This window comes from Mirounga angustirostris, unplaced genomic scaffold (assembly GCF_029215605.1).
Source record: "Mirounga angustirostris isolate CCGP_5_RB_7025 unplaced genomic scaffold, mMirAng1.0.hap1 SCAF_10, whole genome shotgun sequence".
Classification (NCBI taxonomy): domain Eukaryota; kingdom Metazoa; phylum Chordata; class Mammalia; order Carnivora; family Phocidae; genus Mirounga; species Mirounga angustirostris.
This window is the reverse complement of record NW_026991718.1, coordinates 69549114-69576793: the sequence shown is the minus strand read 5'-3', so window position 1 is coordinate 69576793 and position 27680 is coordinate 69549114. Positions and strand designations below refer to the sequence as shown.

The following is a 27680-nucleotide window of genomic DNA, read 5'->3' as shown; positions in this document are numbered from 1 at the left end:
TAGAAATTATACTGAGAAAGTTCCTTACTCTCTAGTAAAGAAAAGTCTGATTACTATTGCATCCTAATCTTATTTTAAGGGACCAGTCTCTCTCCTTCACTTGTAATTGGAATGCAGGAAGATTTTTTTTTTCCAGTTAGAAAGATGGGGTTTGTCAAATGTACACAAATTATTTAAGATTACATCCTCTAGAAGTACCAAGGGCAGGCTGGAATACAGCTGGAGGATGGCCAGTCCTCCTCAATCTTATAAAATGTACACCACCCACGTGCCCCTCAGCAATGATTTCTTACAAGTAAGCCCCTGTGGTCAGATTCATTATGTAAAGAGAATCCTTAATGGTTAAGGATACTGGGCTCTACATCCTGGCTTTTCTAGTGATTAGCTTTGTAACAGGGGACCAGGAACACAACATTTTTGAACTTCAGTTTTCTCATCTGTAAAATAGGTATTTGTAAGAATAACTGATATAATACAGTATATGTAAATCTCTTAGCACAGTGCATGGCACAAGGTAGACCCTCAGTAAATACTAGCAATATATTGTGGTTGTGTCATTATTTGTTGTCTGGTCTAATCTATGCAATAGGATGTACATATCTAGGAATATATAGATCGCAGAAATTGTTTCTCACCCATCTGGACATCAGAGATGTGGTAAGAAAAATAAATCAATTTTTCTTTCCTAAGACAAATAAAGGAACTAGGTTTATTATAAATATATACTCAACCCCACAGATGCTTTGTCAAAAATCACTGCATTTACTCCCAAACAATGTCAAACCTCTGAGAACCTGTTCTCAGAGGTTTATGCATTGCTACCTGTAAGCCAATGGGAACAACTGGAGGGAGGTCATTAACTTCAGGAGGCCCCACAAAAAGAAAAAGCCGAAGGCACCTGCCCCAAGAGAAAGTGGAATTCAGGAGACCACTGTATGTTTTGGGCAGTAGCATGGTGACAAAGCTGCTCCTGCAAGAGGAAAACCTTAGATATCACTGAACTCAAAATGATATTTTAATATGTATATTAATGCCTCAAAGAGGTGCATTTCAAAAAGAATATCTCAAACTCTTCTCCCCCATACAGCTTGTGGTAAAAACAGGCTACAGAAACTATGAACAGAAGTGGATACTGAGTGGCCACAACAAGGCAATCCCATTAACTGTAAAATGCAGTATTAGTGGACTCTATGGCCTCTCACGTGGCCACCAGTGCTAACAACCAATGATCCCAAGAGTTGTTGGGTTGTCAAGAAGACACGCATCAGGCCATCTTGTTACCATATGCTGTCTGTGGGTTTTTATGGAGGAATTAATTTTAGACCCATTGAAAACCAAGACATGATCAATGTTTCTAACTCTGCAAATACATTTAAGAGACTGAAATTTTTGATTTGGCATGTTCTTTTTTACTTCTTTTTTTTTTTTTTTTGTTAACTATCTCACAGTGCTTTGACAAATTTATGAAGACTTTGAATCGTCATGTGCAGAGATCTTTATAATTAAGCCATTACATTTTCCTGATAAGTTTAATAATGTAAACTTGTCTTCCTTCCTTCAGCTATACAGACACACACACACCTCTCACCAGGCAGACATTCCTCTGGCTTCTCTTTCTACCCACCCACTGAAGCATGTCACTGCTCTGACAGCCTTTTCAAAAGGAGAAAGGCAGGCACAGGTTAGGTTTTAGGAGGTTTCGATTTTATAAAAAGTAGTCAAGAGGATGGGGAAGCACATTATGATGCTCAGAAAGAGCATCTCCTCTTCATTTAAATTCTTAGTACTAAAGTGATGAGAGGACAATTTCAAGAGGGAATACGATTTCTTCAAATCAATGGCTGTTCTTTGCAAACCCCTTTTGTCCAAAATTTATCCGTAAAATCTTTTCTTGGGTTTCTCAAACACCTGTAATCTGGGGAACTGTACTTTGGGGGATATTTGTGGTTCAGGAGACATCCTCATGAGAGTTCCCATCCAATCAAGTCTGACAAGAGCATACTTGAAAACCTGCAGGTGGCCTAAGTGTAGCTCCCAGCCTGGGTGGAGATCACCGATTAAGACCCAGACATCCTAAAGAATGTAGTAGATATGCAGGAGAAATAGTACATTGCATCTCTCAGAATGAGGCTATGTATGAATTTCTTTACTGCATTTAGTATTTCCCCTTTAAACTTAAGCCACCTGTGATTTCTAGTGGATCCCTAAATACAGAACAGAAAGGAGAGAAGGATAAAACTACAAATATGTCTTAACCAAGTTTTAAGCTGATACTCCACTAGTAAAGACAAATGAAATTTGTCCACTTAAATCATCATCATCTCCTCCTCCTTCCCGTTCCTCTTCTTCTTCCTCTTCCTCTTCTTCGTTTTTTACAATATAGCACATCTATAGTTAGACTGTGTCATTTTCAAGGAAAGGGCTAAATTAATTGGGTCATACAACTCTGGCCTAATCAATACTTCATTTAAAATTTTTCCTGAAGTCTTTAAAATCCACCGGGCCTTGTGTTGACTTCCATTGAAGTCACTGGGGAAAGACACTGGGGATAGGTGCCCAGAAAGAAAAGACTGTGTGAAGATGAGAGAGATGGTGACCATCTGGAAGCCAAGGAGCAAGGCCTCCAGAGAAATCAAGCCTCCAACACCCTGACTTTGGACTTCTAGCCTAGAGAACGATGACAGAATCAATTTCTTTGTGGTATTTTGCTATGGGGGCCCTAGCAAACTAACATAGAGATGATTTAAAACTATTTAAAATTATATATTGTTGGCCTAATCACAGACCTTGGATACTAAGCAGATGTGATAGCATTTTGCTACAATGGCTAAAAGGTCTGGGAATGAGTACTCTTGGGTTTGCATTTTACTAAAGTACCAAGTAAATGTCAAAATCGTACTCATTTTAATTATAAATTTTGGTTGAAGAGAGCATTTGTCCTTCTCTGGATTAGCTTTTAAATCGTAATAGTCTGCAACACAATTCTGGTGGTTAGCACAGTTATAGAATGAACTCTACCAATATACAGTTTGCATTATTAAAGGTATAAGATAATGATGAAATTGATTTCAGCACAAAATATATAAATATCATTTATAATATAAATGATATATTCCTACATATATACCTATATTTATAAATAGATCTAGGTATACACAGAGTTCCATTATTCTATAGAACAACTTTTACAAAAGGAACTATTTAACATTTCATATCATTAAATGCAATTTCTTAAACAAACAAACAAACAAAATCAATCCTACCATTCTCTTTACTTTGTGGTCCCCTGTAGCTTCATTAACACAGATGACTAGAGTACTATTTAAAATAGAGTGTTAGTGGGTGCCTGGGTGGCTCAGTTGGTTAAGCGACTGCCTTCGGCTCAGGTCATGATCCTGGAGTCCCTGGATCGAGTCCCGCATCGGGCTCCCTGCTCAGTGAGGAGCCTGCTTCTCCCTCTAACCCTCCCCCCTCTCATGTACTCTCTCTCTCTCTCTCATTCTTGCTCTCTCAAATAAATCTTTAAAAAAAAATAAAAAATAAAGTAGAGTGTTAGTGTTAATTTGCTAATTTATTTTAAATGTTTCCACAGAAGAAACCCCCCACAAAACACTGTATAAAATAAATTTCTAGTTAGGTAATGATTACATAAGGTGTGATTCTTTTACTAAAATACACTTACTTTTCTTCAATTTAGTAACTATTGAGAGATCACAGAAAATTTATTGTGCTCACTTCCAAAGCTCTGAAAACAAATTCTAAGTCCCAAAGGATAAGCCTATATTATTTACATACATTTCTAATCTTAAAAATTGCCTGAGGAATCTTGTTCAACAAACACAAAAAAATGATTTTGTGAGACCACAATTAGTTTGGGGGAGCTTGCTAAATTGTCATGCCAACAAACAGTAACTACAAAAATACCAACTTTCAATGTTAACTTTAAGTATTTATCATCTACTCAAAACTAGCTGAGCGTCTTACTCTGTTCTCTTTCTCTTTTGAGGCTTATTATTTAAGAAGGATGCCAATTCCAAGCCCAATTTAGATAAGGTTTTCCTACCTCTCTGAAGCCACCCAGCAATGGGGGCGAGAGCCTCCACAGAAAATACCCAGGGACAGTAGAAGGTCTAGCAAATGGATGACTGTACCAATTAGTGCTAAAACAAAAAGACTTGAGCTTTACATGAATGTAATAAACTCAAGGACCCTTATATTTCCAGAGAAATTAAATATGGTTTCACCGCCTCCATCCATACTACCAGATTTCAATACATGTTTTGGCCTGAACTTACTTGGGGGACATGTTAGTGGGTGGAAAAGCTTTGTCTTTGCCCTTGGCTCTTCTTCAGATGTTCTTGGGGCCTGTGCCCTGAGGGAGAGGCTGACCTTCACTCAATACCAGTGTCTCTACTTCCATCTCTTATGCTATAGTCCAAGCAATACCTGCACTACTCCTTCACCCCCTACCTTAGCTCTGGACATTCATTCTGGCCCCCTCTAGTTTTATACCCTCCACTTTAGTCAGAGGGGTTATTTGAAGTGTGTTTTCACCAATAAACTGTAAGCTCCAGGAGAGCAGGGATTGTGTCTGTTATGGATCAGCACTGTATTCTTGGCAGAGAGCCAGGCATACTGGAGGTCTTAAATAAATATTTTTAAAAGAATTACTAAACAAATTAACAATCTGCACCCTCTTATGCACTTGTTTCTTCTACTACTCTTTGTCCTTTGCCTTGCCATACTGAATCTCTTTACTCTGGAATATTTATTGGGTTTATCTCAAACTCCCAGCTTCTTCGTGATCCAGACTTACTGATTCTATCTTCCCTTCTCTCCCAATCCTGATTTCTTCAGGTGAAAATAGGTAGCCACAGCGGTGACTGGATTCTCAATATATGAGGAAAACAGAAGCAATTCTACAGTGAGATTTATATATGGAGTCAATTCCTTTCATGAAATTTGATACAGTGATTCTGCTATTTGTGGGGATATACAATTCTAGTGGATGGGAAAACTGGGAATCAAAAAAGGCCATAGGATCACTAATCTGTTTTAGGAAGTCCTTGGGCATTCTGATTAAAAATCCCACATAAAGGCCCTTAGACATAAATGAGTGCACTGTTAAGATTTCAATCAAGAAATAGATAAACATGACAAAAAAGAAGGTATATGTTGTAATAACTTGGTATTTAATAGAATTTATGCCGAAAAAGTTCCATGCAATACATGCTTTTCCTTTAGCTGGCATGGAGAAGCATGGATAGGGTCCCAGACCTGCCTTAAATAACATGTATAACCATAGATACTTTATTTGACTTTGACTAGTCAAGCAAACAAATAAACTAAAAAAAAAAATAATAAAAAAAATAAAAATTAAAAATTAAAAAGACCCAAAGATTCTAGGTTGCCACATTATTTGATGACTAAGAAAGTTCACTTCATGACTAAGATAAGGGGTTACAACATAGCATACTATCAAGAATAGACAGATTTTTAAACACTTTACAATGCCACAATAATTTAGGTGAAAGTTGTAGTATGAGTAGAATATATATTTCTCACCAAAAATATTAAAGTCACCTTTTAATAGCCCCAAGAGAAGCAACTTCCAGTTTGAAATTTGTGACATCTTGGGTTCCTAAATACTTAAACTATAAGACTATTAAGATTTATGGAAAGGGGCGCCTGGGTGGCTCAGTTGGTTAAGCAACTGCCTTCGGCTCAGGTCATGATCCTGGAGTCCCGGGATTGAGTCCCGCATCGGGCTCCCTGCTCAGCGGGGAACCTGCTTCTCCCTCTGACCCTCCCCCCTCTCATGTACTCTCTCTCATTCTCGCTCTCTCAAATAAATAAATAAAGCTTTAAATAAAAAGATTTATGGAAAGAAATAATCAAGACTATTTAATTTTTATGGGAGTTAGAAAATCCCAGGTTCAAATCTCAGTTAAGTACTCAAGGACATGTTACCTATTCTTTTCAAGTATTAATGCATCTGTAAGATGAGCATAGTTTATGAGATTATTTTTAAGAATAAGATGTAATTTGTATAAAGTACCTGGAATAGTTTCTGGTACATAGTTGGTGTTAAATAAATGATGGCTACTATTGTTTTTATAGAGTACACAGAATTATAGACCTGTAGAAATGAAAGACTTTAGCTAGAACCTGGTCCAATGCCCAACTGATGAAAGATGGGTTTGATAACATCAACAAATTAGTCTCTTGAGCTCTACAGAATTAGAAGACAATTGGAAAGTTACCATAGCTCATTGAGAGTTGAAATAAAATATCTCATAAAAGTATTATTATTCAGAATTATTTCCTGTTTAAAGAAAATAAAAAAGTAAAGAACATTATCACACATTATGGGCAAATACAATGGACCTTCTTGTTTTGATTTGTTTTACTCTAATTGCATTTAATCATTACATTTACTTTTTAAAGTTAATAGCTTTTAGATATTCAATACAGACTAACAGTAAAGTTCAAAGTATGAAATTGGGATGATAAATATAGTAAAAAACAAATCAAAACACCTGTCATCTTTGGTTTCCCATTGCAAGGGCAAGAAGTTGGTAACATAATACTTAGAAAAATATAAATCAGGAAAATCAGATTTTCAAAGAAAAATTCTACCTGTAAAAACAAAAAAATTAAAATTTGAAACATCAAAGTTCCAAAATGTGAAATATCAGAACTGAAAGAAAGGCAATGAACCCTAGTACACATCTCTCTTCATCCATATAAATTCTATTCTTGTATTGCCCTCTTTAGGGAGTCACTGAAGAACTGAGGTGCAGGAAGAGATATGATAAAAGCAACTTCAGGAAGATAAACAACTTGGCTATATACGAAATGGATTTCAATAATGAGGGCTGAAGAGGAATATAGATAGTCTTCAGTTGATAACTAGGGGCCCAACTGTCATAAAGGCCTTACATCACTAAAATAGTGCCAGCATGGAGAGAACATGGAATCGGGGAAATCTGAAGGAAGAATTAGTGGACTGGCACCTACCATTGGACCCAGTGCCTGATCTGATGGGATAAGTAAAAGATTTTGATCTATGGAAGTAATAAGATGAATTACATCATTAATGACATAAGTCAGGAATTTAAGAGGGTAAGGTGGTTTGGGGAGTTATAATTTAGTTAGAGTAAGAATTCAGTTGCAATCAGAAATATACATCTTTGTAGAAATGAAACTCCATTGTGCTGATCACTACCTATTCATCCAGATTTTATTAAAATTTAATGGGTACACCACTGGCACCAGTTACCTCAATTTTGTCCAGGTGGACAGTGCTAATTTCACCTTATCATCACAGACTTCTCTTGAGAGCCCAGGGGAACTCGCACAGGAAATCTGCAGAATGTTCCTAATTCTGGGGGCACCTGGGTAGCTCATCAGTTAAACGTCTGCCTTCAGCTCAGGTTATGATCCCAGCGTCCTGGGATCCAGTCATTGGGCTCCATGCTCATTGGGTTCTCTGCTCATCCAGGAACCTGCTTCTCCCTCTCCCTCTGCCCCTCCCCCCGCTTGTGTTCTCTCTCTCAAATAAATAAATAAAATCTTAAAAAAAAGAGAAAAGAAAGGAATGTTCCTAACTCTCTTTCTAACTTCTGATACTCCCAAAGAAAAGGGGTATCTATACCATCCTTTTGTCATGGTATAGATATCCCTTAGAAACCCAAAAATTCTGGAAGAAAGTGTTCTGATCCTCCTTCCTTAATTATTCCCTCAGCTTTAATTAGTATAGTAGTATGAAGTTCCCATGAACACCCCAAGACAGGTAGTAAGACCATTTTTTTTTGTGCTGTTTGGAATCTTTAACCACTTCTGCTTTTGGGTTCATTCTCTCTCCAGCCTAGAATGGACTCATCACCAATACATGTCCATTTATCCCTTCAAGAACAGACTTAGACTTTACTTCTTTTAAGCACTAAACACGTTTCTTTTCCTCTCTTTTTTCATATCTCTTCCAATTCTCATATACATATTTTGTGCTATATAATGCTGCATTTCCCATAAAATTCATACTTCTCTGAGTTCCTTCCCCTCTCAGTCATTCCTTAAACCCTTGCAGGACAAAAGACTGTTTTTTGCTTGCCTGTGTTCCCCACCACTTCAAGCAAGCACACCATGGAACAACGATGAAGTGGGCTGTAATGAACATTCATTGATGGATCAAGACTATCCAAGGCTTTTGGCCTCCATTAGGGGCTTAAGGTAAAATGTGTGAAAAGAAATGGCTAGGTCTAAGACTTGGGTCTACTGTTAGCACTTTAAAGAATTTAATCAATCTTCTGATGCTTTCTCTCCATTCCACTTGCTTACCTTTTCTCAACACTTTCTAATTCAGAATAAAAAATGAGTATTTGAGAAAAGTGTCTTCAGGCAGAAAGTGGTAAAAGAAATTTGAACTGAAATTAAACATAATTTAAGATATGTGAAACTTGGTTAAGCAAAAGAGGAAATTAAGCACAAGATTTATGAGTGACCTAGAACATACTGATATTTTATAATATTTTTAGGAGATAAAAAAGTAATGATTTCAAATCTGGTTAAAATTACTTTTTTTAGTTCAGCCAGAGTCATTTTCTAATTAATATCTTCAGCTTTCTTACCTGAATAGGAATACGCCCAGCCAGCTAGTATAATGATTAACAGGTTCATTCTAGTTTTTACAGTTAAGAGACAAGCAATAGTCTCAGTTCTACCTGGCAGCTCATAGATGAAGTGACAAGAGTTCTGGATTGCCCAGGATAGGGTTGGCATGTGCCTATTATGCAGTAGTTAACTATTGCTATTGCTTCTTTTCTCTCTCAGAATTGTGTGTGTTTAAATGATAATTTTTATGGTCTCCTAATTATAGGGTGCCATCATGGAAAATTGAGAAAGGAGATTCCCCTTAGTTAACACACAGATAAAAGGTTGGGTAAGCCCAAGGTGCTTGGTAAGCAGGAAAAGATAGCTCTTTCTTCAGGGGACATCCTCTATGCCAGGGTACATGGCTTGTTGACCCAAGTATAGACTGGATTCCAGCTTCTACTCATTTCCTCCATTGGGATATTGGTGCAGTCCATATAATCACACAAGCTGCATAACTATATGCAGTGGCCTGTTCACCAGCTAGCCTGGTCTCTGTAATGCTCACTTACTGAAATCCAAAGGATTCTCCAACACCCAGCCCAAATTCCAGTCCTCTGTGAAGTCTTCTCTGATCACTACACATCACTCCTTCTCTAAATTTATAAGAACATATTTTCTGTTACTCATTTGACTTGAATCCTGTCCTTCCTAGTGATGCCTCTGTATTGTCTTGGCTCAGGGTGAGTTTGGTGGGGGGGGCAGAAGGGTGTGGGGCAATTACATCTCTGAAACCTTCTGGAAAGATTTATCTCCAAGTGTGTGAACACAAGTGTGACGTCACAGCCAAGACAGGATAAATTTGGTCTCAGATGGAAATACACACTAAAATGGGGAGATTAGTACCTATTGCACTTATAGGATTGCAAAACTGGACTACTATGATTAATGAGAGTGGAGCTAACATGTATTGAGTACCTCCTACTTACCAGGTTTTTACCAAATACTGGAACTAATAACTAACTCATGGAACATTCAAACAGCCTCTGAGGTAAGTACTATCATTAATGCATTTTACAGATTAGGAAATCGAAGTACAAAGAGATTAAAGAATTTGGTGAAAGGTCTCACATCTACAAAGCGTTGTAACTAAGATTTAAACCCAAGTAGTCTGACTCCTGAATCTTCTCCCTTAAGCTCCACAGTACCCCACCTTTAATCTTGTGTTAAGTCTGTAGCATATGTGTGAAGTTTGGTCATTTGACATATAGTCTATATCTCCTATTGCAATTTAGTAAGAGGAGTATACAAATTGGATTTGGCACTCACTTCTATGCCTAAATAAACAATAACCAGAAAACAAAAACACAAACAAAAGAATGACAAGCAGCAGGGGAGGACATCATTATGAGCATGCTATAAATCTCAAGGGACCCTTAAACAGTCCTCAGCGATATGAACAAAACGAGCAATACCCATAGGTATCAGGACCTCAGGACAACAAAGTTTTAGGCATGTGCACCATGGTCGGAACAAAGAATAAATTTTTCTGATTTTTTTTTTTTTCTTAGAAGGAGTGAGAATAAATAGTGTAGGGGCACCTGGGTGGCTCAGTCGTTAAGCATCTGCCTTCAGCTCAGGTCATGATCCCAGGGTCTGGGATCAAACCCCTCATTGGGCTCCCTGCTCAGCGGGAAGCCTGCTTCTCCCTCTTCCACTCCCTCTGCTTGTGTTCCTTCTCTTGCTGTGTCTCTCTCTGTCAAATAAATAAATAAAATCTTAAAAAAAAAAAAAAAGTAAGTATTGTAGGCAATGTTGCATAATACTTCAGAGTACTGGAGTGAGCTTTGAGATCTATGACCTTGGCAAGTAACCTAATCTCTCTGTATTTACTCATTTAACAAAAGGAAATAATATTAGCTGGCTTATAAAGATTTTGTGAGTGCTAATGAGAAAAGAACCAACAGAGTTCCCCATACAGAAGAATGCCTGTCTAGCTCACTCCTGCTGATACTAAATCCTACAAAAGGCAGGAATCTAAATGGGCTCTGTGCATGTCTGAGATTTTGGGTGAGTTGTTACCTCTTTACACCAATCCTTGTGTAAAACCAGTTTCCTTATTGAGTCAACCCTATGGATTTATCCTTGTATTTGAACTACACTTCCATAAAGTACAGGCCTCACCTAATGATCCCCAGGCCTGTTTCCTTCTGCGACTGTGACCATCCTGCCCCCCTTTCCAGCAAAGCAAACTTTCACATTTTTTTTAAAGCTTCTTTTTGTTTGTTTCTCCGCCAGAAACCAGAAAATAAACTTTCATCCAACTCCTCTGCCAACAAATGAGAAAGCTGAAGACTCTACATGGACTTTTAAAATGCTTCAGCAAAGGTGACCTTGAAAAATTATGGCATGCTATCAATTAGTTGACACTATCTAGAAAAAGGAAGCTAGATGTTCCTCTATTCTGTCCAGTTTTATATCTCATAAATTCAGCTAAAATACTTCATTGGAAATGCATATGCTAATATCTAGACAGACTTATGGTAGGTATACTCTCTTTTGGACTCTCAATGGATATTTTAAATATTCAGGCCACCAGTAGAGATAATACGCCCAAGATGAAAAATCACTTCAATAATACTTAACATGAGGGAAGTTAGTCTCAAATTTTCAGGAGAGGTAGGAACCTCAGCTGCTTTTTAATACAGTCAGATTCAAAAGGCTAAAAACAAAGCAGACTTTAAAATGTTTAAGATGAAAGTCTTTCTTTGACAAATATTCAACCCATGAGGCTAAATTTGACAAAAAATATTCATCATCATAATTCAAATTTTAATATATGGCCTATTAAAAGGCTTATACTTCAAAAGACTTTCACATTTATTATGTCATTCTGTCTTCATTAAGAACTAACTGAAATATTAGATTAGGTTTCACCTTTGGATTGTTATAGAAATTAGGTTTATATTTCTTAGGAATAAATGTGCTTTTCTAATAACCAAATAAACATGTTAATGCATAATTTATCACAACAGTTACATCTGACTTACCAGTTCTACAAAGACATGAAGTTTTATTATTTAAAATCTTTTTTTTTTCTGAAATAATGTTATATAGAATTGAGTAAAAGGTATTTTGGATAGAAATCATTTTTAAAATTTTTGTTAAAAAGTACTGATTTACAGAAAACTTATAAAAGATAGTAACAAGAGCTTCACCTATCTTTCACTCACCTTCCCCCACTGTTAGCAACATAACTAACCATTGAATAATTATCAAAACCAAAAAATTAACATTGGTATTATACTATTAACTAAAGTACAGACGTTAGTAGGTTTTAACAGTTTTTAACTAATGTGCTTTTATTATTCCAGAATCCAATCCAGAGTCCCACATTACATTTGTCATGATTAGATTGAGGTCATAAATTTTTGTTGAGAAAACTTTCTCATCGCATCATGTCAGGAGGTACATGAAGTCAATATTTCTTATTAATGATGATGGTTAGTTTGATCACTTAGGGTGCTCTGCTGAGTTTCTCTGTGAAAAGTTTCTATCTTCGCCCTGAAGGAGACACTTTTACATTACATAAATTGCTAGTCTCTACTCCTACTTCTGAGCACTAACTTTAGCATCTATCGGTGAATCTTGACCTCAACAATTATTATTTTGAATTCCAATTATCAACTGTGTGATACAAGAAAGAAACCTTTGGATACTGATGAAGTTATAAAAGCATTGCTATAAAACTATAAATCTTATCAAAATCAACCAAACACCTGGAAAAGCTGTGAAGTTTCCTGAAAGCCTAAGATCCTTAAAAATGTAATTTCTCTGACCTTCACTCTTTAAGCTATTTCTTTAAACATTTTTCCACCTCACCTCCTAAAAACTAAATTGTGCATTTGTAGTAGCAACTGATTTTTTTTGTATGTGACATTAGTAATTCATTGCTTGTAAGCAGTAAGCAAATTCATTAACCTGATTATCAATGCCTCTGGAGAAAAGTCCCTAAACCCAATTCCTCAGTCAATACTTTGGCTATCCTTACTTAAAATTATGATAATGCCATTTTCTGTGTAACATGAGTATTTTTCAGGAGTGAGATCAATACATAACTTTATTATGATAGAATTTAAAGTACTAAAATTGTACTTTGCAAACAATAGTGGGGAACAAGAAGATAAAGGGGAAATCTGGAAATCATGAAGAAGTGTTATTATTTATTTATATTATCTATGTTTGTTAGCCTGTGTAGCATAAATGGTGCCAAAGCCCACCAAACCATCAGAGGAATTTTCTCTTTACTTTGTCAGAAAATTAAAAATCCTAATATGATTGCCTTACAGTAACTGTAAGAACTTTTTGACATTAAAACAAAACAAAACAAAACAAAAATCCCAAAACCAAAAACAAAAACCCCAGGCCATGGAGAATCTATAAAAATGACTGAGGATGAGAACATATCATTTCTATCTCCTTGGATACAATCTCCCTGAAGCTAGGCATTTTAGGTTGGTATATTTAATATACTGCTGAATAAAACATTCATTATTAACATGAGGGAAGTTAGTCTCAAGAAAAACCCCCAACATCAGAAAAACTGAGCACCATGAAAGAAGATAATTAGCACTGGAAAAGTCAGAGTTTTTGTCACTAATTCTATCTAACACAGCTACAGTATTTGAAGTTTCAGATATTTCATAGTATGCAAGCTTTACTTTGGAAATTTTTAGTTCGTAAACAGTTAACTACATCCAGTAGAAGCCAAACATTATATATTCACATTAATATTCACCCATGCACATAAGGATATTTTGACTAAAAACGATGAGCAAAAGACAGCGTTTTTACATAGAAATTGAATGAGGAAACTGGATTTATTCAATAATTGTTTAAGTAGCCTACTATGTGACAAGTCCTGATCATCATGTCTTCTGTTGGACTCTACCAAAAACTGGTTGTTTACTCAAAAAATGATTCGAGTCTTCTCTATGATTTTATCATTTTCCATAAGAAAGTTATATTTTCACTGCCTTACTTTTTGTAGAAGGGAAACAAAATTCACTCAAACATTTCCCATATCTAATACATTTAACCAAGACATCTGACAAATCTATTAAGGTACAGTTTTTCTCCCAAATAATCCTTAAGGATCTCTAACACCTGAATCCTCTAATGACGCACTCCTCTTCTGGCTACTGAAATCAACTGAGAAATAAATATAGCAAATGAATAAATACATAAAGTTTGAAATCATGTTAACTTAAAGGTTGAGTGCTGCAGGAACAGTAAAACAGTGATGATTCATAATGGGTTACTTAATTTGCTAATAATGCTTTAAAAGTGAGGTTAAAAAATAATCAGTGCTTACTAATGAGTATTACTGACCCCAAAGTTGAGTGATAGCAAAATAACTATGGTTTCTCTAAGAAAAGTGTTGTTACATGTGTTATTATTTTTTAGCACTCATAAGATTTGTGTGTATATGCGTCTGTGTTGGTCAGCAGAAGTAATAGACTGTGACATGGACCAATATACACAATTATGACCAATCGTGTAAGTCTTCATATTTAGCTATGAAGAGTATACCTTGCTACATTAAAGTATACATCTAATGATTTCTCTTGTTTTTTGTCTTCCAAAAAGTATAAAGTAAGGTACACAGAGCTGGCAAACAAGAGTTCCCAAGTACAATTTTGACTTTACCACTAATTAGCACAGTGATTCTGATTAAATCCACTAGCCTCTCCAAGGTTCCATTTTATTGTTTGAAAAATGAAGGAGCTGGAATAGAAGATCTTTGAAGTTCCTTGTCTCCTTCAAATGCTATGATCACAAATGAGGTAGATTTTTTTCAATTACATCATACATAGAAAAATTCTGTTAAAGCTAAATAAAAACACCAAGATCATCAAACCGACCAACACTTAGTACCAACTAGGAATCTTTCTCTAATCTTTTTTTTTTTAATTTTTTTATTCTTATGTTAAACCCCATACATTACATCATTAGTTTTAGATGTAGTGTTCCATGATTCATTGTTTGTGCATAACACCCAGTGCTCCATGCAGAATGTGCCCTCCTCAATACCCATCACCAGGCTAACCCATCCTCCCACCCCCCTCCCCTCTAGAACCCTCAGTTTGTATTTCAGAGTCCATCGTCTCTCTTGGTTCATCCAACTAGGAATCTTTAAATGATGGAATAGCTCAAATAGATAGTCAATAATTACTGATGACTTAAACTAAAATTCAATCAATCAATCTAAACTAAGTATATAGAATTTAAAGGGACATCATCACTATGACTTTCCTGAGCTCTGAAATGTTTTACCAATTTTTGAAGACGAAAACAAAGTCAAGGTTTAGAGATAACACCCATAAGATCTTTGAGCCAAACTGAATAATCATGTGAAAAATATTGACACCATCTCTATAGAGTCTTTCCTTGGGCTATTCCACTCTTTCTTTCAAATTTTCCTATTCCTAAGTGATCTTCTTTGTTAAATCATCACAGACCACCATTTTCTCCTTTTTAAAAACTCTATATCAATTACACTCTTCACTAGTAATTTTGAAGTTGACCCATTTTATTTGACACTAGCCAACTTTTCTGAATCCTTCTTGTCTCCCTAAAAGTCTAAACTCTTAGCAAGGGAGAACCATGTCTCTGACTTCTCTATTCATTCCTACCACAGGTTTTCATTTCATTGTTACTTGGTGCAGTCTGATGACACACTGCAGCAACAGAATGTTGAAAAATTGCTGGTGAGAAAGACAGACAGAGAGACAGACAGACAGATTAAAAAGTAAAAATGACTCTCCTATTCAATCGAAGACCAGATCTTCTATTGGATTCTGTATTAATTCTTCCCTACCTTAGGGTATCTTTTGATATCTGGACTATTTAATAACTTTCTAAATATGTTCTGTCTCTATCTTTTCCTGCTAGTCTCATTAACATAAATGCATGCCATCCTCTAAATAAAAATCTAGCCTTTCAAGACCCAAATCAAGTTTCCTATTCTTTTCATATTATTACTAGACCACTTACTCAAAATGGCTTCTTCTTCCTTGGAACATATTTTCCTTTTTTTTTTTTTTTTTGGTATTTCTTAATCAGAAATTAACCAAATATTACATGATAACTCCTGTATTTTCTCACATAGTATGTTTTTAATCTCCAACACTTCTTACGTATCTCTGTAACCAGATGGTAAGCCTCATATGTCCCTTTAATGTAGTACGTATCCTCTAAACATTTGTTGATTTGATGTGTTAATTTGACAGGAATAAAATGAATATTTGGCCTTGTGTAAAGGATATTTTTTGGCACACTGGTACACAAATGAACTCAAAGGTTTATCTTCAAAGGTAACTGTGATTTACCTGGAGTAATCTTTAGACTGGGCATGTAAGATGATGTTAAGTTCTGTGGATTAACATTATGAGAAAAGAAAAGCTATTTTTGTTGAGAGAGAAATTTTGCTACATAACTATAATTAGGAACAAATCAGAGATTAACGATGCATTATATTCTAGAGCTTTAACTAACAAGCACCAATAAATGGCTTTCTCATCTTTAAATGGCTTGCAAAATATTATTCCTACTCACTGCTCCATATACAAAAAATAATGGAAATTGGGTCTGCTATTCAGAAAATTGAATATTTATTCTAAAATATGAATTTTTGAGTTAAAGGAATATTTCATATACTTGAAAAGAGCATAAAATCTACCTCTACTAATTAGTTTCTCTATGAAAGCCTTCTAGACAATTACTGGGTAATACCACTGGTCAATGCTTTAGGTGCTTTTCATTAAAGGTATAGCATTGCTACCAGATGAATTGCTTCATATAAAAGCACTTACCACAAAGCCCTATAATGGATGGTTAAGTGCTATACTTAATTACTAATTTCAATCCTTATTATCTATATTTTGCAGTGCAGGCACTCTAAAGGGAACCAAATATAGTCTGTTGGTTCCTGCTTCTCTGATTATAGGATTTGGTGGTAAAAGCATTAGTCTAGCTGATTTTCTAATGAAGAGTAACAACAACAAAAAACTTATAAAATAAAAATAGTCTTACCACAAACCAATATAAAAGAGATATACTAGACATTTCTATTGACTCAGACGTAAAATCACTTTGTTCTAAAAACTTTAAACTAGATGACATATACTTTTAAATTTGTATTCAGACCTCATGGCATTGTTACAGATAAAGATCCAAAAGAAAAAGGTATTTGAAATTTTCATGGTTTACTTCCTATCTCAACATCATGCTGAAATGCACATAGAACAGATGATTAATAAAATACTTGATAACAGGGCGCCTGGGTGGCTCAGTTGGTTAAGCGACTGCCTTCAGCTCAGGTCATGATCCTGGAGTCCCGGGATCGAGTCCCACATCGGGCTCCCTGCTCGGCAGGGAGCCTGCTTCTCCCTCTGACCCTCCCCCGTCTCATGTGCTCTCTCTCTCTCTCATTCTCTCTGTCTCAAATAAATAAATAAAATCTTTAAAAAAAAAAATACTTGATAACAGCAATGGTGATTCCCTGAGTTCTTTACATATCAATCACTAACTTTTTACATGTATATATTAAAATTCCCCATAGGTGCTCTCACATTCTTGAGGACAGATTCTGTGTTTTACTCTTGCTTGTATCTTTCATAATAACTGCAACTTTGCTTACTCTTGATTAATCAATATTATCGAAAATACTTTTTAATGAAAGGGCATATAGAATCTTTGACTAAATATAAAATAGGTTGCATCTAAAATAACTATTTTTAAAGATTTATTCCTTAATTCTCATGATATTGCCAGCTTCTGATTTTTAAATATATTTTACATTGTTCCCTATAATGAGCATCCATTTAATTGGTAAATATAAACTGTATATGTTAAACAAATATTAGTCTAGAAAAATATACAAATATTTGTTGACTTAATAAATTTACTGCCCCAATCTCAGCTACTAGTAGTCAAATTGGACACTGGCTTGCCACCAGAAAAGATCATATCTTTTTTGAACAATACCTCATACATAGTATCTAGTACGTGCACAATTAAAGGATTCCCAATCAGATACAATATATCAAAGAGGTATAGAAATTTTTTAAAAAACATAAAATATTTACCCAAATGCCTTAATGCATTAGAAAACTAGATTCTGGTTATCTATGCTTGGGAAATGCATACTATATTTCTCTTTTAGAGATGCATAATGGGTATTAATAAAGTCCAAGTATACATATTTTAAACTTAGTAACACATATTTTCCCAAACTAACTTCAGAGTGTGACTTCCTCTCTCCCCTCATAGGTCACCATTAGCATTCTCTAGAGCAGAGTTCTTACAGATAGCAGTACGGAAAGTGTGATAAGAGTAAAAAGTTACTAAAATGAAATAATTTTAACAATTTAACCGGTGAAACAATGCTAGGCTTCAAGAAGCAACTGCCACACTATAATAGCAAGGGGATTTGTCAATTTACATGTCCAGCTCTACTATTCACAGACACAACACCCCCAGAGACAGGGCCTAGACCTTATCCTACTTTACATCTTTCATGGTGTCCAGGGCAATAACTTCCTCTCAGGAAACAGTTATTGATTAATCCGTATTTTAGGAAATTCACCAATTTACTTTTCCATAATTTCACTGAGGCTGTAGTTTTTATGACAAATGCCTTTGTATTAGGATTTCAATAAATGCAATGAGGTATTAGCAGGGACTGTGTGACATTGTGTGCATATTTAAGTTACTTCCCTTCCAAATCTTCCATTCCTTCATCTTATTACAGATGGTAAAATAAGGTGTACATTCTCATAACTGTAGAGTAAAATCGGGATAATTCCCAGGACATCAATTCAGCAAATATTTATTGACTGCCTACTATTTGCCAGTATTATAATGGGCACTGGACATATTATTAATGTTGCTTGCTTCTGAATATTGTCATAGACCTGGATTTTTTTATTATACTTAATTCAGCAAATATTTGCAGAGCACCAGGTTTACAGAACAGGTCTGAAATGAAACTTGAAGATGGAGATATTTTTTTAAATCCACAAAGGTCCAGGAGGGCAACACAGACATTTCATTAGACAGTTCCTAATTGTGAGTCAGTACCAAGAAAAATTAATCTTTATTTAATAAGTTAGTTATTTCCTCAAATTATTTCTGCCAAAAAACAAAAACTTGTAACAGAGGCTTATGCACATTTTGGTAATCATTTTTACTGTACAAAATGAAAAATTCTTTTTATATTCTTTCTTTATACCGTGCTATAAATCTGTTATACAAGTCAGTTGTATCTAAAAGGGGAGCAGAGAGAAATGAAGCTGATGTTTTTAGTAACCTCTTTTGTACTAAAATATAAAGATGATAATAAATGAAGTAAAATAACCATTATACTTTTAATTTTATTTTACTTAAAAACAACATGCTTTTTTAATTGAGACTATATGCAACCCCAAGTAACACTGGTTTAAATTTCTCATCTATTGCTTTTGTTTCAATAATGTAGAACTGACAAAGCTGATTAACAATGAAAAAGGTAATTTTTATTTTAATAATAGCTTGACATTCATTTTATAGACTTGAAATGAGTAATGCTAGTGTCAGAGAGTCCTTGTGAAACTCCCATATGGTTATATGACAGTGAAAACAAATTTCAGTTAGTTACATGTTTTTATAACTGGTGATTTATAGTACTATATATTGTTCCTTTACTATTTCTCTGTTTGTCCCATGGTCCTCTTGCACCTTTCATGAGTTTCAGCTCTGTACCACCAACAAAGGAACCACCTGGTCCTATTTTCTTTGGAGAAAACTGTGTAATATTCCTTCCCTGAGTTTTAAATTTTAACTTTGTTACTTTTGACAAAGCCTTTCCTTTGTTCAAATGCAAAGATCCAGTAAAAAGAGCTTTGACATGTTGTGCCTTTTATGTGTGCATTTTTTCTGGTTTCACTGATGTCCTGAATTTTGCAAACGATACTGTGTGCCTTCAAGTTCTCCTATAAAATGTCATTTGTACACTGTATCAAGAACAGTTTAGGATAGCATTACATTCACACGATTTTAAAGTCCAATAAATACTTGATGGTTTCTCAGAAAACCCACAATTTGGTGAAACGGACGCAAAATAGTGCTTTGTTTTCCAGTTTGCTTCCCATAAAATCTTCTCCCAGTACACAGTCACTGGCTTACCTGCAGGGTACCGCTCGATCACTGGCCAGCTGTCCACCTGTAACGTGGCATTGCCACCACTCCTCGTAAAACGGACTACATGGTATTTCCCATCGTTAATGATTGCATTGGACTCCTCAATGGCGATGTCATCTGTTCCAACATTAAATTTAACTCCAATTTTTCCTTGGTGCTGGAAGGGAGGAAGGGACAAAAAGTTGTATGAAGTTATACTGATTAGTCAGCATTTAACAATAATTAAGTAAAGGAACAAGACAAGAATGTCCACGCTTGCCACTTTTGTTCAATTAGTATTGGAACTCCTAGCCACAGCAATTAGGCAAGAAAAAGGAATAAAAGCCATCCAAATTGGAAGGAAGAAGTAAAACTGTCACTATTTGCAGATGATACAACATTATATATAGAAACCTAAAAAAACTCCATAAAAAAACTGTTAGAACTAATAAATGAGTTCAGTAAATTTTCAGGATACAAAATCAATAGACAAAAATCTCTTGTTTTTCTTTACACTCATAATGAACTATCAGAAGGAGAAATTAAGAAAACAGTTCCATTTACAATTATATCAAAGAGAATAAAATGCATGGGTATAAATTTGACCAAGGAGGTGAAAGACCTGTATATTGAAAACTTTAAGACATTAATAACATGAATTGAAGAAGACACAAATAAATGGAAAGAAATTCCATGTTCATGGATTAGAAGAATTAATATTGTTACAATGTCCCAAAGGATTATACAGATGCAATGCAATCCCTGTTAAAATTCCAGTGGTATTTTTCACAGAAATAGAGCAAAGAATCATAAAATTTGCATGGAACCACAAAAGATCCTGACCAGCCAAACCAATCTCGAGGAAGAAAAACAAAGCTGGAGACATCAGGCTCCCTGATTTCAAACTATATTACAAAGCTATGGTAATTAAAACACTATGGTACTGGTCTTAAAAACAGATACACAGATCAATGAAATAGAATAGAGAGACCAGAAATACACCCAACACACATATGACCAATTAATTTACAACAAAGGAGCCAAGAATTTATAATGGGGGAAGAACAGTCTCTTCAACAAACGGCATTGGGAAAACGGGACAGCCACATGTAAAAGAATGAAACTGGACCACTAACTTACACCATATACAAAAATTAACTTAAAATGTCTTAAAGACTTGAACATAAGACCTGAAACCATAAAAAACCTAGAAGACAACATAGGCAGTATGCTCCTTGATATAGGTCTTGGTGATGATTTTTTTTTTGTCATCTTATTTTATTTTATTTTTATTTTTTATTTTATTTTATTATGTTAATCACCATACATTACATCATTAGTTTTTGATGCAGTGTTCCATGATTCATTGTTTGTGTATAACACGCAGTGCTCCATGCAGAATGTGCCCTCTATAATATCCATCACCAAGCTAACCCATCCCCCCACCCCCTCCCCTCCAGAACCCTCAGTTTGTTTCTCAGAGTCCATAGTCTCTCATGGTTCATCTCCCCTCTGAACTACCCCCCTTCATTTTTCCCTTCCTACTATCTTCTTCTTTTTTCTTAACATATAATGTATATTTGTTTCAGAGGCATAGGTCTGTGATTAAACAGTCTTGGTGATGATTTTTTAAAATCTCACACCAAAAGCAAAAATAAATAAGTAGGACTATATCAAACTAAAAAAACTTCACAGCAAAGGAAACCATCAACAAAATGAAAAGACAACCTACTGGATGGGAGAAAATAACTGCAAATCATGTATATGATAAAGTGCTGACATTCAAAATATATAAAGAACTCATACAATTCAACAGTAACAAAACAAACAATCCAATTTAAAAATGAGCAAAGATTTAAATAGACATTTTTCCAAAGACATACAGATGGCCAACCAGTATATAACAAGATGCTCAACATCATAATCATCAGGAAAATGTAAATTAAATCCACAATGAGATATCACTTCATATCTGTTTGAATGGCTATTATCAAAAGGCAAGAAATAAAAAGTGTTGGTGAGGATTGAAGAAAAGAAAACCCTTTGCACTGTTGATGTGAATGTAAATTGGTACAACCACTATGGAAAACAGTATGGAGGTTCTTTGAACAATTAAAAATAGAACTGTTATATGATCCAGCAATTCCACTTCTGGGTATATATCCAAAGGAAACAAAAATACTAATTCGGAAAGATATATGCACCTCGTGTTCACTGCAGCAATATTTATGATAGCCAAGATATGGAAACAACCTACAGATCCATAGATGGATGAATGAATAAAGAAATCATGGTAATATAATGGAATATTATTCAGCCATTAAAAATGACATCTTGCCATTTGCAACAACATAGATGGACCTCAAGGGCATTATGCTAAGTGAAGTAAGAGAGAGAATGACAAATACTGTATGATCTCTCTTATATGTGGGATTTAAAACAAGCAAACAACACACCAAGTTTGTAGACACAGAGAATAGATTGGTGACTGTAAGAGGCAGGGGATGAGGGGTGGAAGAAATGGGTGAATTGTTTTTTCCAGTTTAGCTTAAATAAATTAAATAAAAAGTAAAAGCAGAGATTCAGATAAATCTGTGTGTGTGTGTGTGTGTATTTATATAATATCACGTGTGTGTGTGTGTGTGTGTAATCACTTCCCTCAAGACAGTCATGGTTCAGTTAAGTTCATCTTGGGTTCTTTTCATAACTATATATTATTTAGGTCCTCTACAAGGCATTTTCTCTTGTCATGTTGTTACCCCCCACTCACCTTCCTAGTCCCTGTTTTAGGAAACCACAACTTTAAACAAAAAAATTACATACAGTGTCTTGTTCAAGAACATGATTCAGGCAACAACTGCTTTTCTCCAATTTCACTTTTGAAAAATTCATGTACTAGAAGCAAGATTCTTGACATTTGGGTCAATCTGGAGCATCTCTTTCATGGATGATGGATATGCCAATAAAAACACTTTCAAGAGAACTCCCAGAGGTTGCCACAGAAAAGGTGCACAGTGGCCTGTGTGGAAGGGCATCCTGTCATGTCTCTAACATAGTTCCTTTACTCCACTCTTTCCATCCCTCCCCTTCAAAGGGCTTGAAATTATCTATTTTATGAGACTGACGTGCTGCCTACTGCGCTAAGAAGGCACCTGAAATTATCTATTTTAATAACTGGTAAAATTGCAGCAATTAAGTCTGTTTAGAGCCAAATGATAAATACTCATAATAGAGGAAAGCATTCTCAAGGTTATGGGGCACACGGACAGGCATTTAGTGAGTACAGTTTCTTAGTCTTTATTCACAAAAATAGTCATCAAATGTTAAGAGCCTGAAATTTACTCAATTTCTTTTTACAGGTGATGAAACTATGACACAGGATGGTATAATGACTTGTTCAAGGTCAGGTAACTTAATAGACAGGTAGTAGAACTAGAATTCAGCCCCTCATTTTTGGTTTCTATCTAAGCCAAGATGCAGTTATCTACAATTAACTTCCTTTCTGAATTATGCAAAGCAGCATTAAAATCATTCTAAATGCAAAGTTTGTTGCTGTTAACTCTAGAATGTCATACTATGAGACAGCAAAGAGAACAGTGTGCTTATGTCCTCTGCTTCTGAGAACCATTCTCTAACAGCAGGGCCGTCAGCTCGACCACGAGCTCAGCTGATTTGTAAAGCATATGGATTTGCCCTTAATCAGGTGCACAGAATACCCGCACTGCAGGTCCCCCTCAGAGTACATAACCTCAAACTGTCTTCAGCTCATCTTTCAACAAACCTCAGTTGAGAGGAACAACATGGGGGAAGAGGGGTCTAAAGGATATAAAATCTATCCATTCCTGCAGAAATTTATAATCAGAATATCAGAAAATCTGAAGATTTGGACCACATCCTCTTAACCTCTCAATGGATTCCCATCATTGAACTAGGTGGCAAGAATATGGCATCGGCTTACACTCAGAGTTATTTTAAGAAAATCTTGTACAAAACCGCATCAACTAAATGGAAGTATCTGAAGATGCTATTTGGGACATTTGCTCATTGTACCCTTCATATTGATATGCAAAAGGTTCCCGTTTTTCTTTTTCCACTTCTTACTATCTATAAAGGATCTCTTTTTTATAATAAGTGAGTATGGACTTTAAATTGTGTATTTTGTTTTGGGCTTGATGGGCAATATGACTTAAAGTCATATTTCCTTTTTAACTTTGGTTCTTGGGAAACTCATAATCAAAGAGTAGAGCAACTTTAAAAGCTACATAGACTTCAAGTGTATTGTTTTCCTCTAGACTTATTTTTAATGTCTACCATATTTCTTATAATCCCTCTTTTAAAATATATACCATTATAAGGCATTTGGGTTTTCTGTAGAATCATTCCAGGGATAAACAAACAGCAGGATTCTCATGAAAACTAAAATTTTATGCAAGGGACTGTGGAGATATTTTTTAGACATTTTTTTCCGCATAGGTCTTTTGTGCAAGCAACCATTATTTCCTGATTTTGGTAGAATTCCAATTTGCTCATTTTCAGTAAATTATTTCACGTGGTATATATTTTTAACACATGTGTGATATAGCTCCATGGGGGGGGAAAGTTAAGAACCTTATTTAAGAGATTTGTTGTTATCTTTATTTAACAAACACCGTTATAGTGTTCTGAGGACTTTACAAATATTAACGCTGGTATTTCTCATAACAGCCGCATGAGAAAGGTACCATTTTGTCTCCTTGTGACAGATGAGGAAACTATAGCAGAGTGATTAGGTACCTTGGCTAAGGTCAGACAGCTAGAAAGAGAAAAGCTGTGATTCAGACCCAAACAGTCTCGCTCTAGAGTTTGTGCTCCTAATGATTACACTAGGCTGAATTTTTTTTTTCGGTATTTATTTATTTACTTTTAAATTTTTTTTACTATGTTATGTTAATCACCATACATTGCATCGTTAGTTTTTGACGTAGTGAATTTGAGGAATATTGGGTCATCCTATAACTGCAGTTAGTAGATTTGGTTAATCTAGGTGTCCTTTGCTACTGTTTTATCTTTCTTGCTAGAGTAGGAGCACCACCAGGCCTCATACTGTGCTTTGAAGAATGTACATATGTATCAATCAATATGTGTTTAAAATAATTTTATAGGGGACAGTAGCAACTGATTTGTAGATGTTATAGAATGTTAAAATGGACTATTTTTTTTCTCAATTTCAGCTGCAATTTTGAGATGATAATAAGTCAAAAAACAGATTGCTACTTCTATTCTACAAAATAAGGTACCAGACTTGCAAAGGAGAACACTGACAACTGTTTTTGGGACCCTGAATTAAGTACCTATTTTCAGATCATTAAAGAGGCAAGAAAGGCCAAGAAGAGATGGATAACTGGAGGAGGATTTTTGGAGACAACTAGGCTGTGCTGTGATTTGTATGGAAGGTTACTTTTCCCTTACCTCAAGTGCAGGGGAAAGTGACTTCAAGGAAACATCTCAGAAAGTCTGAGCTCGTCTCCTGGAACTTGGGGCAATGGTTGGGGTAGTCAGCAATCCCACTTGCTCCGTCCTGGGTTTGGACTGTTGTTTGAGAAATCATCAAGTGAGGGGACTGTGGTTGGCTGATGCTCTGATACCAGAGCAAAGACATATTACTGCACCTGTGTATCAGAGCTTGTTAGAACAAATGACACGTGAGCACTGTCCACAGACCATGGGTTAGAGGGCCAGCACAGAACTGTGTTGTATCACATCCGAGAGGGCCACTGGTAGAGATGGGGTGGGGGGTGGTAAGTGGTGAAGACAACTCAAAAGAAAGAACCTGAAGTTGCCGTGGTGGATGGTCAGGGACTAAGGCAGAAATCCTAGATAACCACATGAAGGAGGTGCATTTACCTACCTCAAGGGAATTGCAGGTAAAGAAGGTCCAATGATGTGGTTAAAAGCACTAAAGAACCCACTAAAATGCTCCCTAAAAGTGTCCCCTGAGTCAATTTTCAGTATAGGCTAAACCCAGCTAGATGGCTTCTCTCGGATTAGCCAAGATCAAAAAGGACCCTTATCTCCTCTTCCTTTTCCTGCTTCATGTCTGGAGGAGTCAGGAAGGAAGGAAAGAAGCAAACATCACTGAAACAAGAAGAGAAACAACCCCCTCCCCTCATCCCCTCATCCCATGCAACTAGCAGCTCCAAGGCAGCCCAAGCAGGGCTAATAAACTGGCTTTGACTGAAATTGTACTTATTATTACAAAGGAGTGAACTCAAGTTACTTTCTATGAGTAAAGATGAGTGGATGACTTTTTTACTATCCAAGAGTGGCAAAAGTAGTATTGAGACTTTCCCTGGACTTCCCTGGAGTCAGAAAGAAATATTCCACAGGACACCAGATTTAAATTCCTGTTGCATTGTAGGAATCAGCTCTTTCAACATAACAAGTGCGTGAAGATATTCCTGTTGCATTGTAGGAATCAGCCCTTTCAACATAACAAATGCATGAAGATATTCGTTATTCTGGAGTTGTCCCCTGTTCTAGGGTTTCTTCTATTACAGACGTGTTTCTTATCCCAGGAAAGACTGAAAGAAATTCTTAAAGTTCCCTACTTGTTCTGATAGGAAGGCCACAATAGTCTCTTATTATCAGAGTTCTAATTATTAACGAGATTCAAGTTCAGTGAACAGAAGCATTACAATGCTAAAGGTATAAAATGTACAAACTGAAAAAAAATCCCTTTACTTTGTTCCTAACTTTTTCAGCAAAATGAAATGTAAAATGCATATTTTCTAGGATATAAAAATCCCCAGATTCTGCAGGGATTCATTTCTTGCAACATAATAAAAAAACTATTAAGGAACAATGAGGCTTGGTGATGCTTGGAGAGTTTCTGACTTTTAATCTATGTCCATCTTTTCCTGGATATGTTGATTTGGTCCTTTGACTTCCAAAACCTTTAATATTTCATGAATTCAAACTCTAGTCAGCTAGAACAGAACTGAATACCACCAAAGTAGGTTCAGACAACAGACTCCACATGAAATCAGACATAATTTGCCCGACCCAGGGTGCATCAAGCCATAGAGTCCATTTTTTCCCTGAAAACAAATGAATTAAAAACGCACATAAAAGGCACCTGAGTTGCACAAGTGGTTAAGTATCCGACTCTTGACTCTTGGTTTCGGCTCAGGCCATGATTTCATGGTTGTGAGATCGGAGCCTCTGTCAGGCTCCGCGCTCAGCTGTCTGCTTAGGACTCTCTCTCTCTCTCTATCCCTCCTCAATTGCGACCCCTCCCTCCCCCAGCTCGCACTCACTCTCTCTCTTTAAAATAAATAATGGGGTGCCTGGGTGGCTCAGATGGTTAAGCGTCTGCCTTCACCTCAGGTCATGATCCCAGGGTCCTGGGATCGAGCCCCATATCACATCGGGCTCCTGGCTGAGCGAGGAGCCTGCTTCTCCCTCTCCCTCTGCCTCTCTTCCTGCTCATGCTTTCTCTCTCTCTCTCTCTGTATCTCTGTGTCTCAAATGAATAAATAAAATCTTTTAAAAAATAAAATAAAATAAAAATAAAATAAATACATCCCCTCCCATATTGACAGAATAGCAAGTCATTTCAATTATATAAACAATAAAACTCACTAAACTTTCTTGCCAATGGATAATTACAATTTAGAAGAATCCATTTCAAATTCTTATTCTCTGGGATTAAATGTGATTGTCTCCGGCAAATTCTCATGAATATTGTATTAGCAAAACCAGCAGTAATTTCACTGGACATGTACTGATCTTTCAGCATTGTATCTTCCTTGAAATAGATAACTGGCTCACATATAATTTCAAAAATCTATTATGAGAATATCAGTAACAAGGCATTTATAATTTAATGA

General features: G+C 35.8%; 1 protein-coding gene across 19 annotated transcripts in view; it reads right to left on the bottom strand.

The window, feature by feature from the left end:
• NRXN1 (neurexin 1) overlaps positions 1–27680 on the bottom strand; it is a 1136941-nt gene that overhangs the window by 141464 nt on the left and 967797 nt on the right. For all 19 annotated transcript variants that reach the window (XM_045885018.2, XM_045885009.2, XM_045885012.2 and 16 more), the window contains one exon: positions 19819–19990. In XM_045885018.2, coding sequence (XP_045740974.1) covers positions 19819–19990 — 172 coding nt within the window. The remainder of the gene's footprint in view (positions 1–19818; positions 19991–27680) is intronic.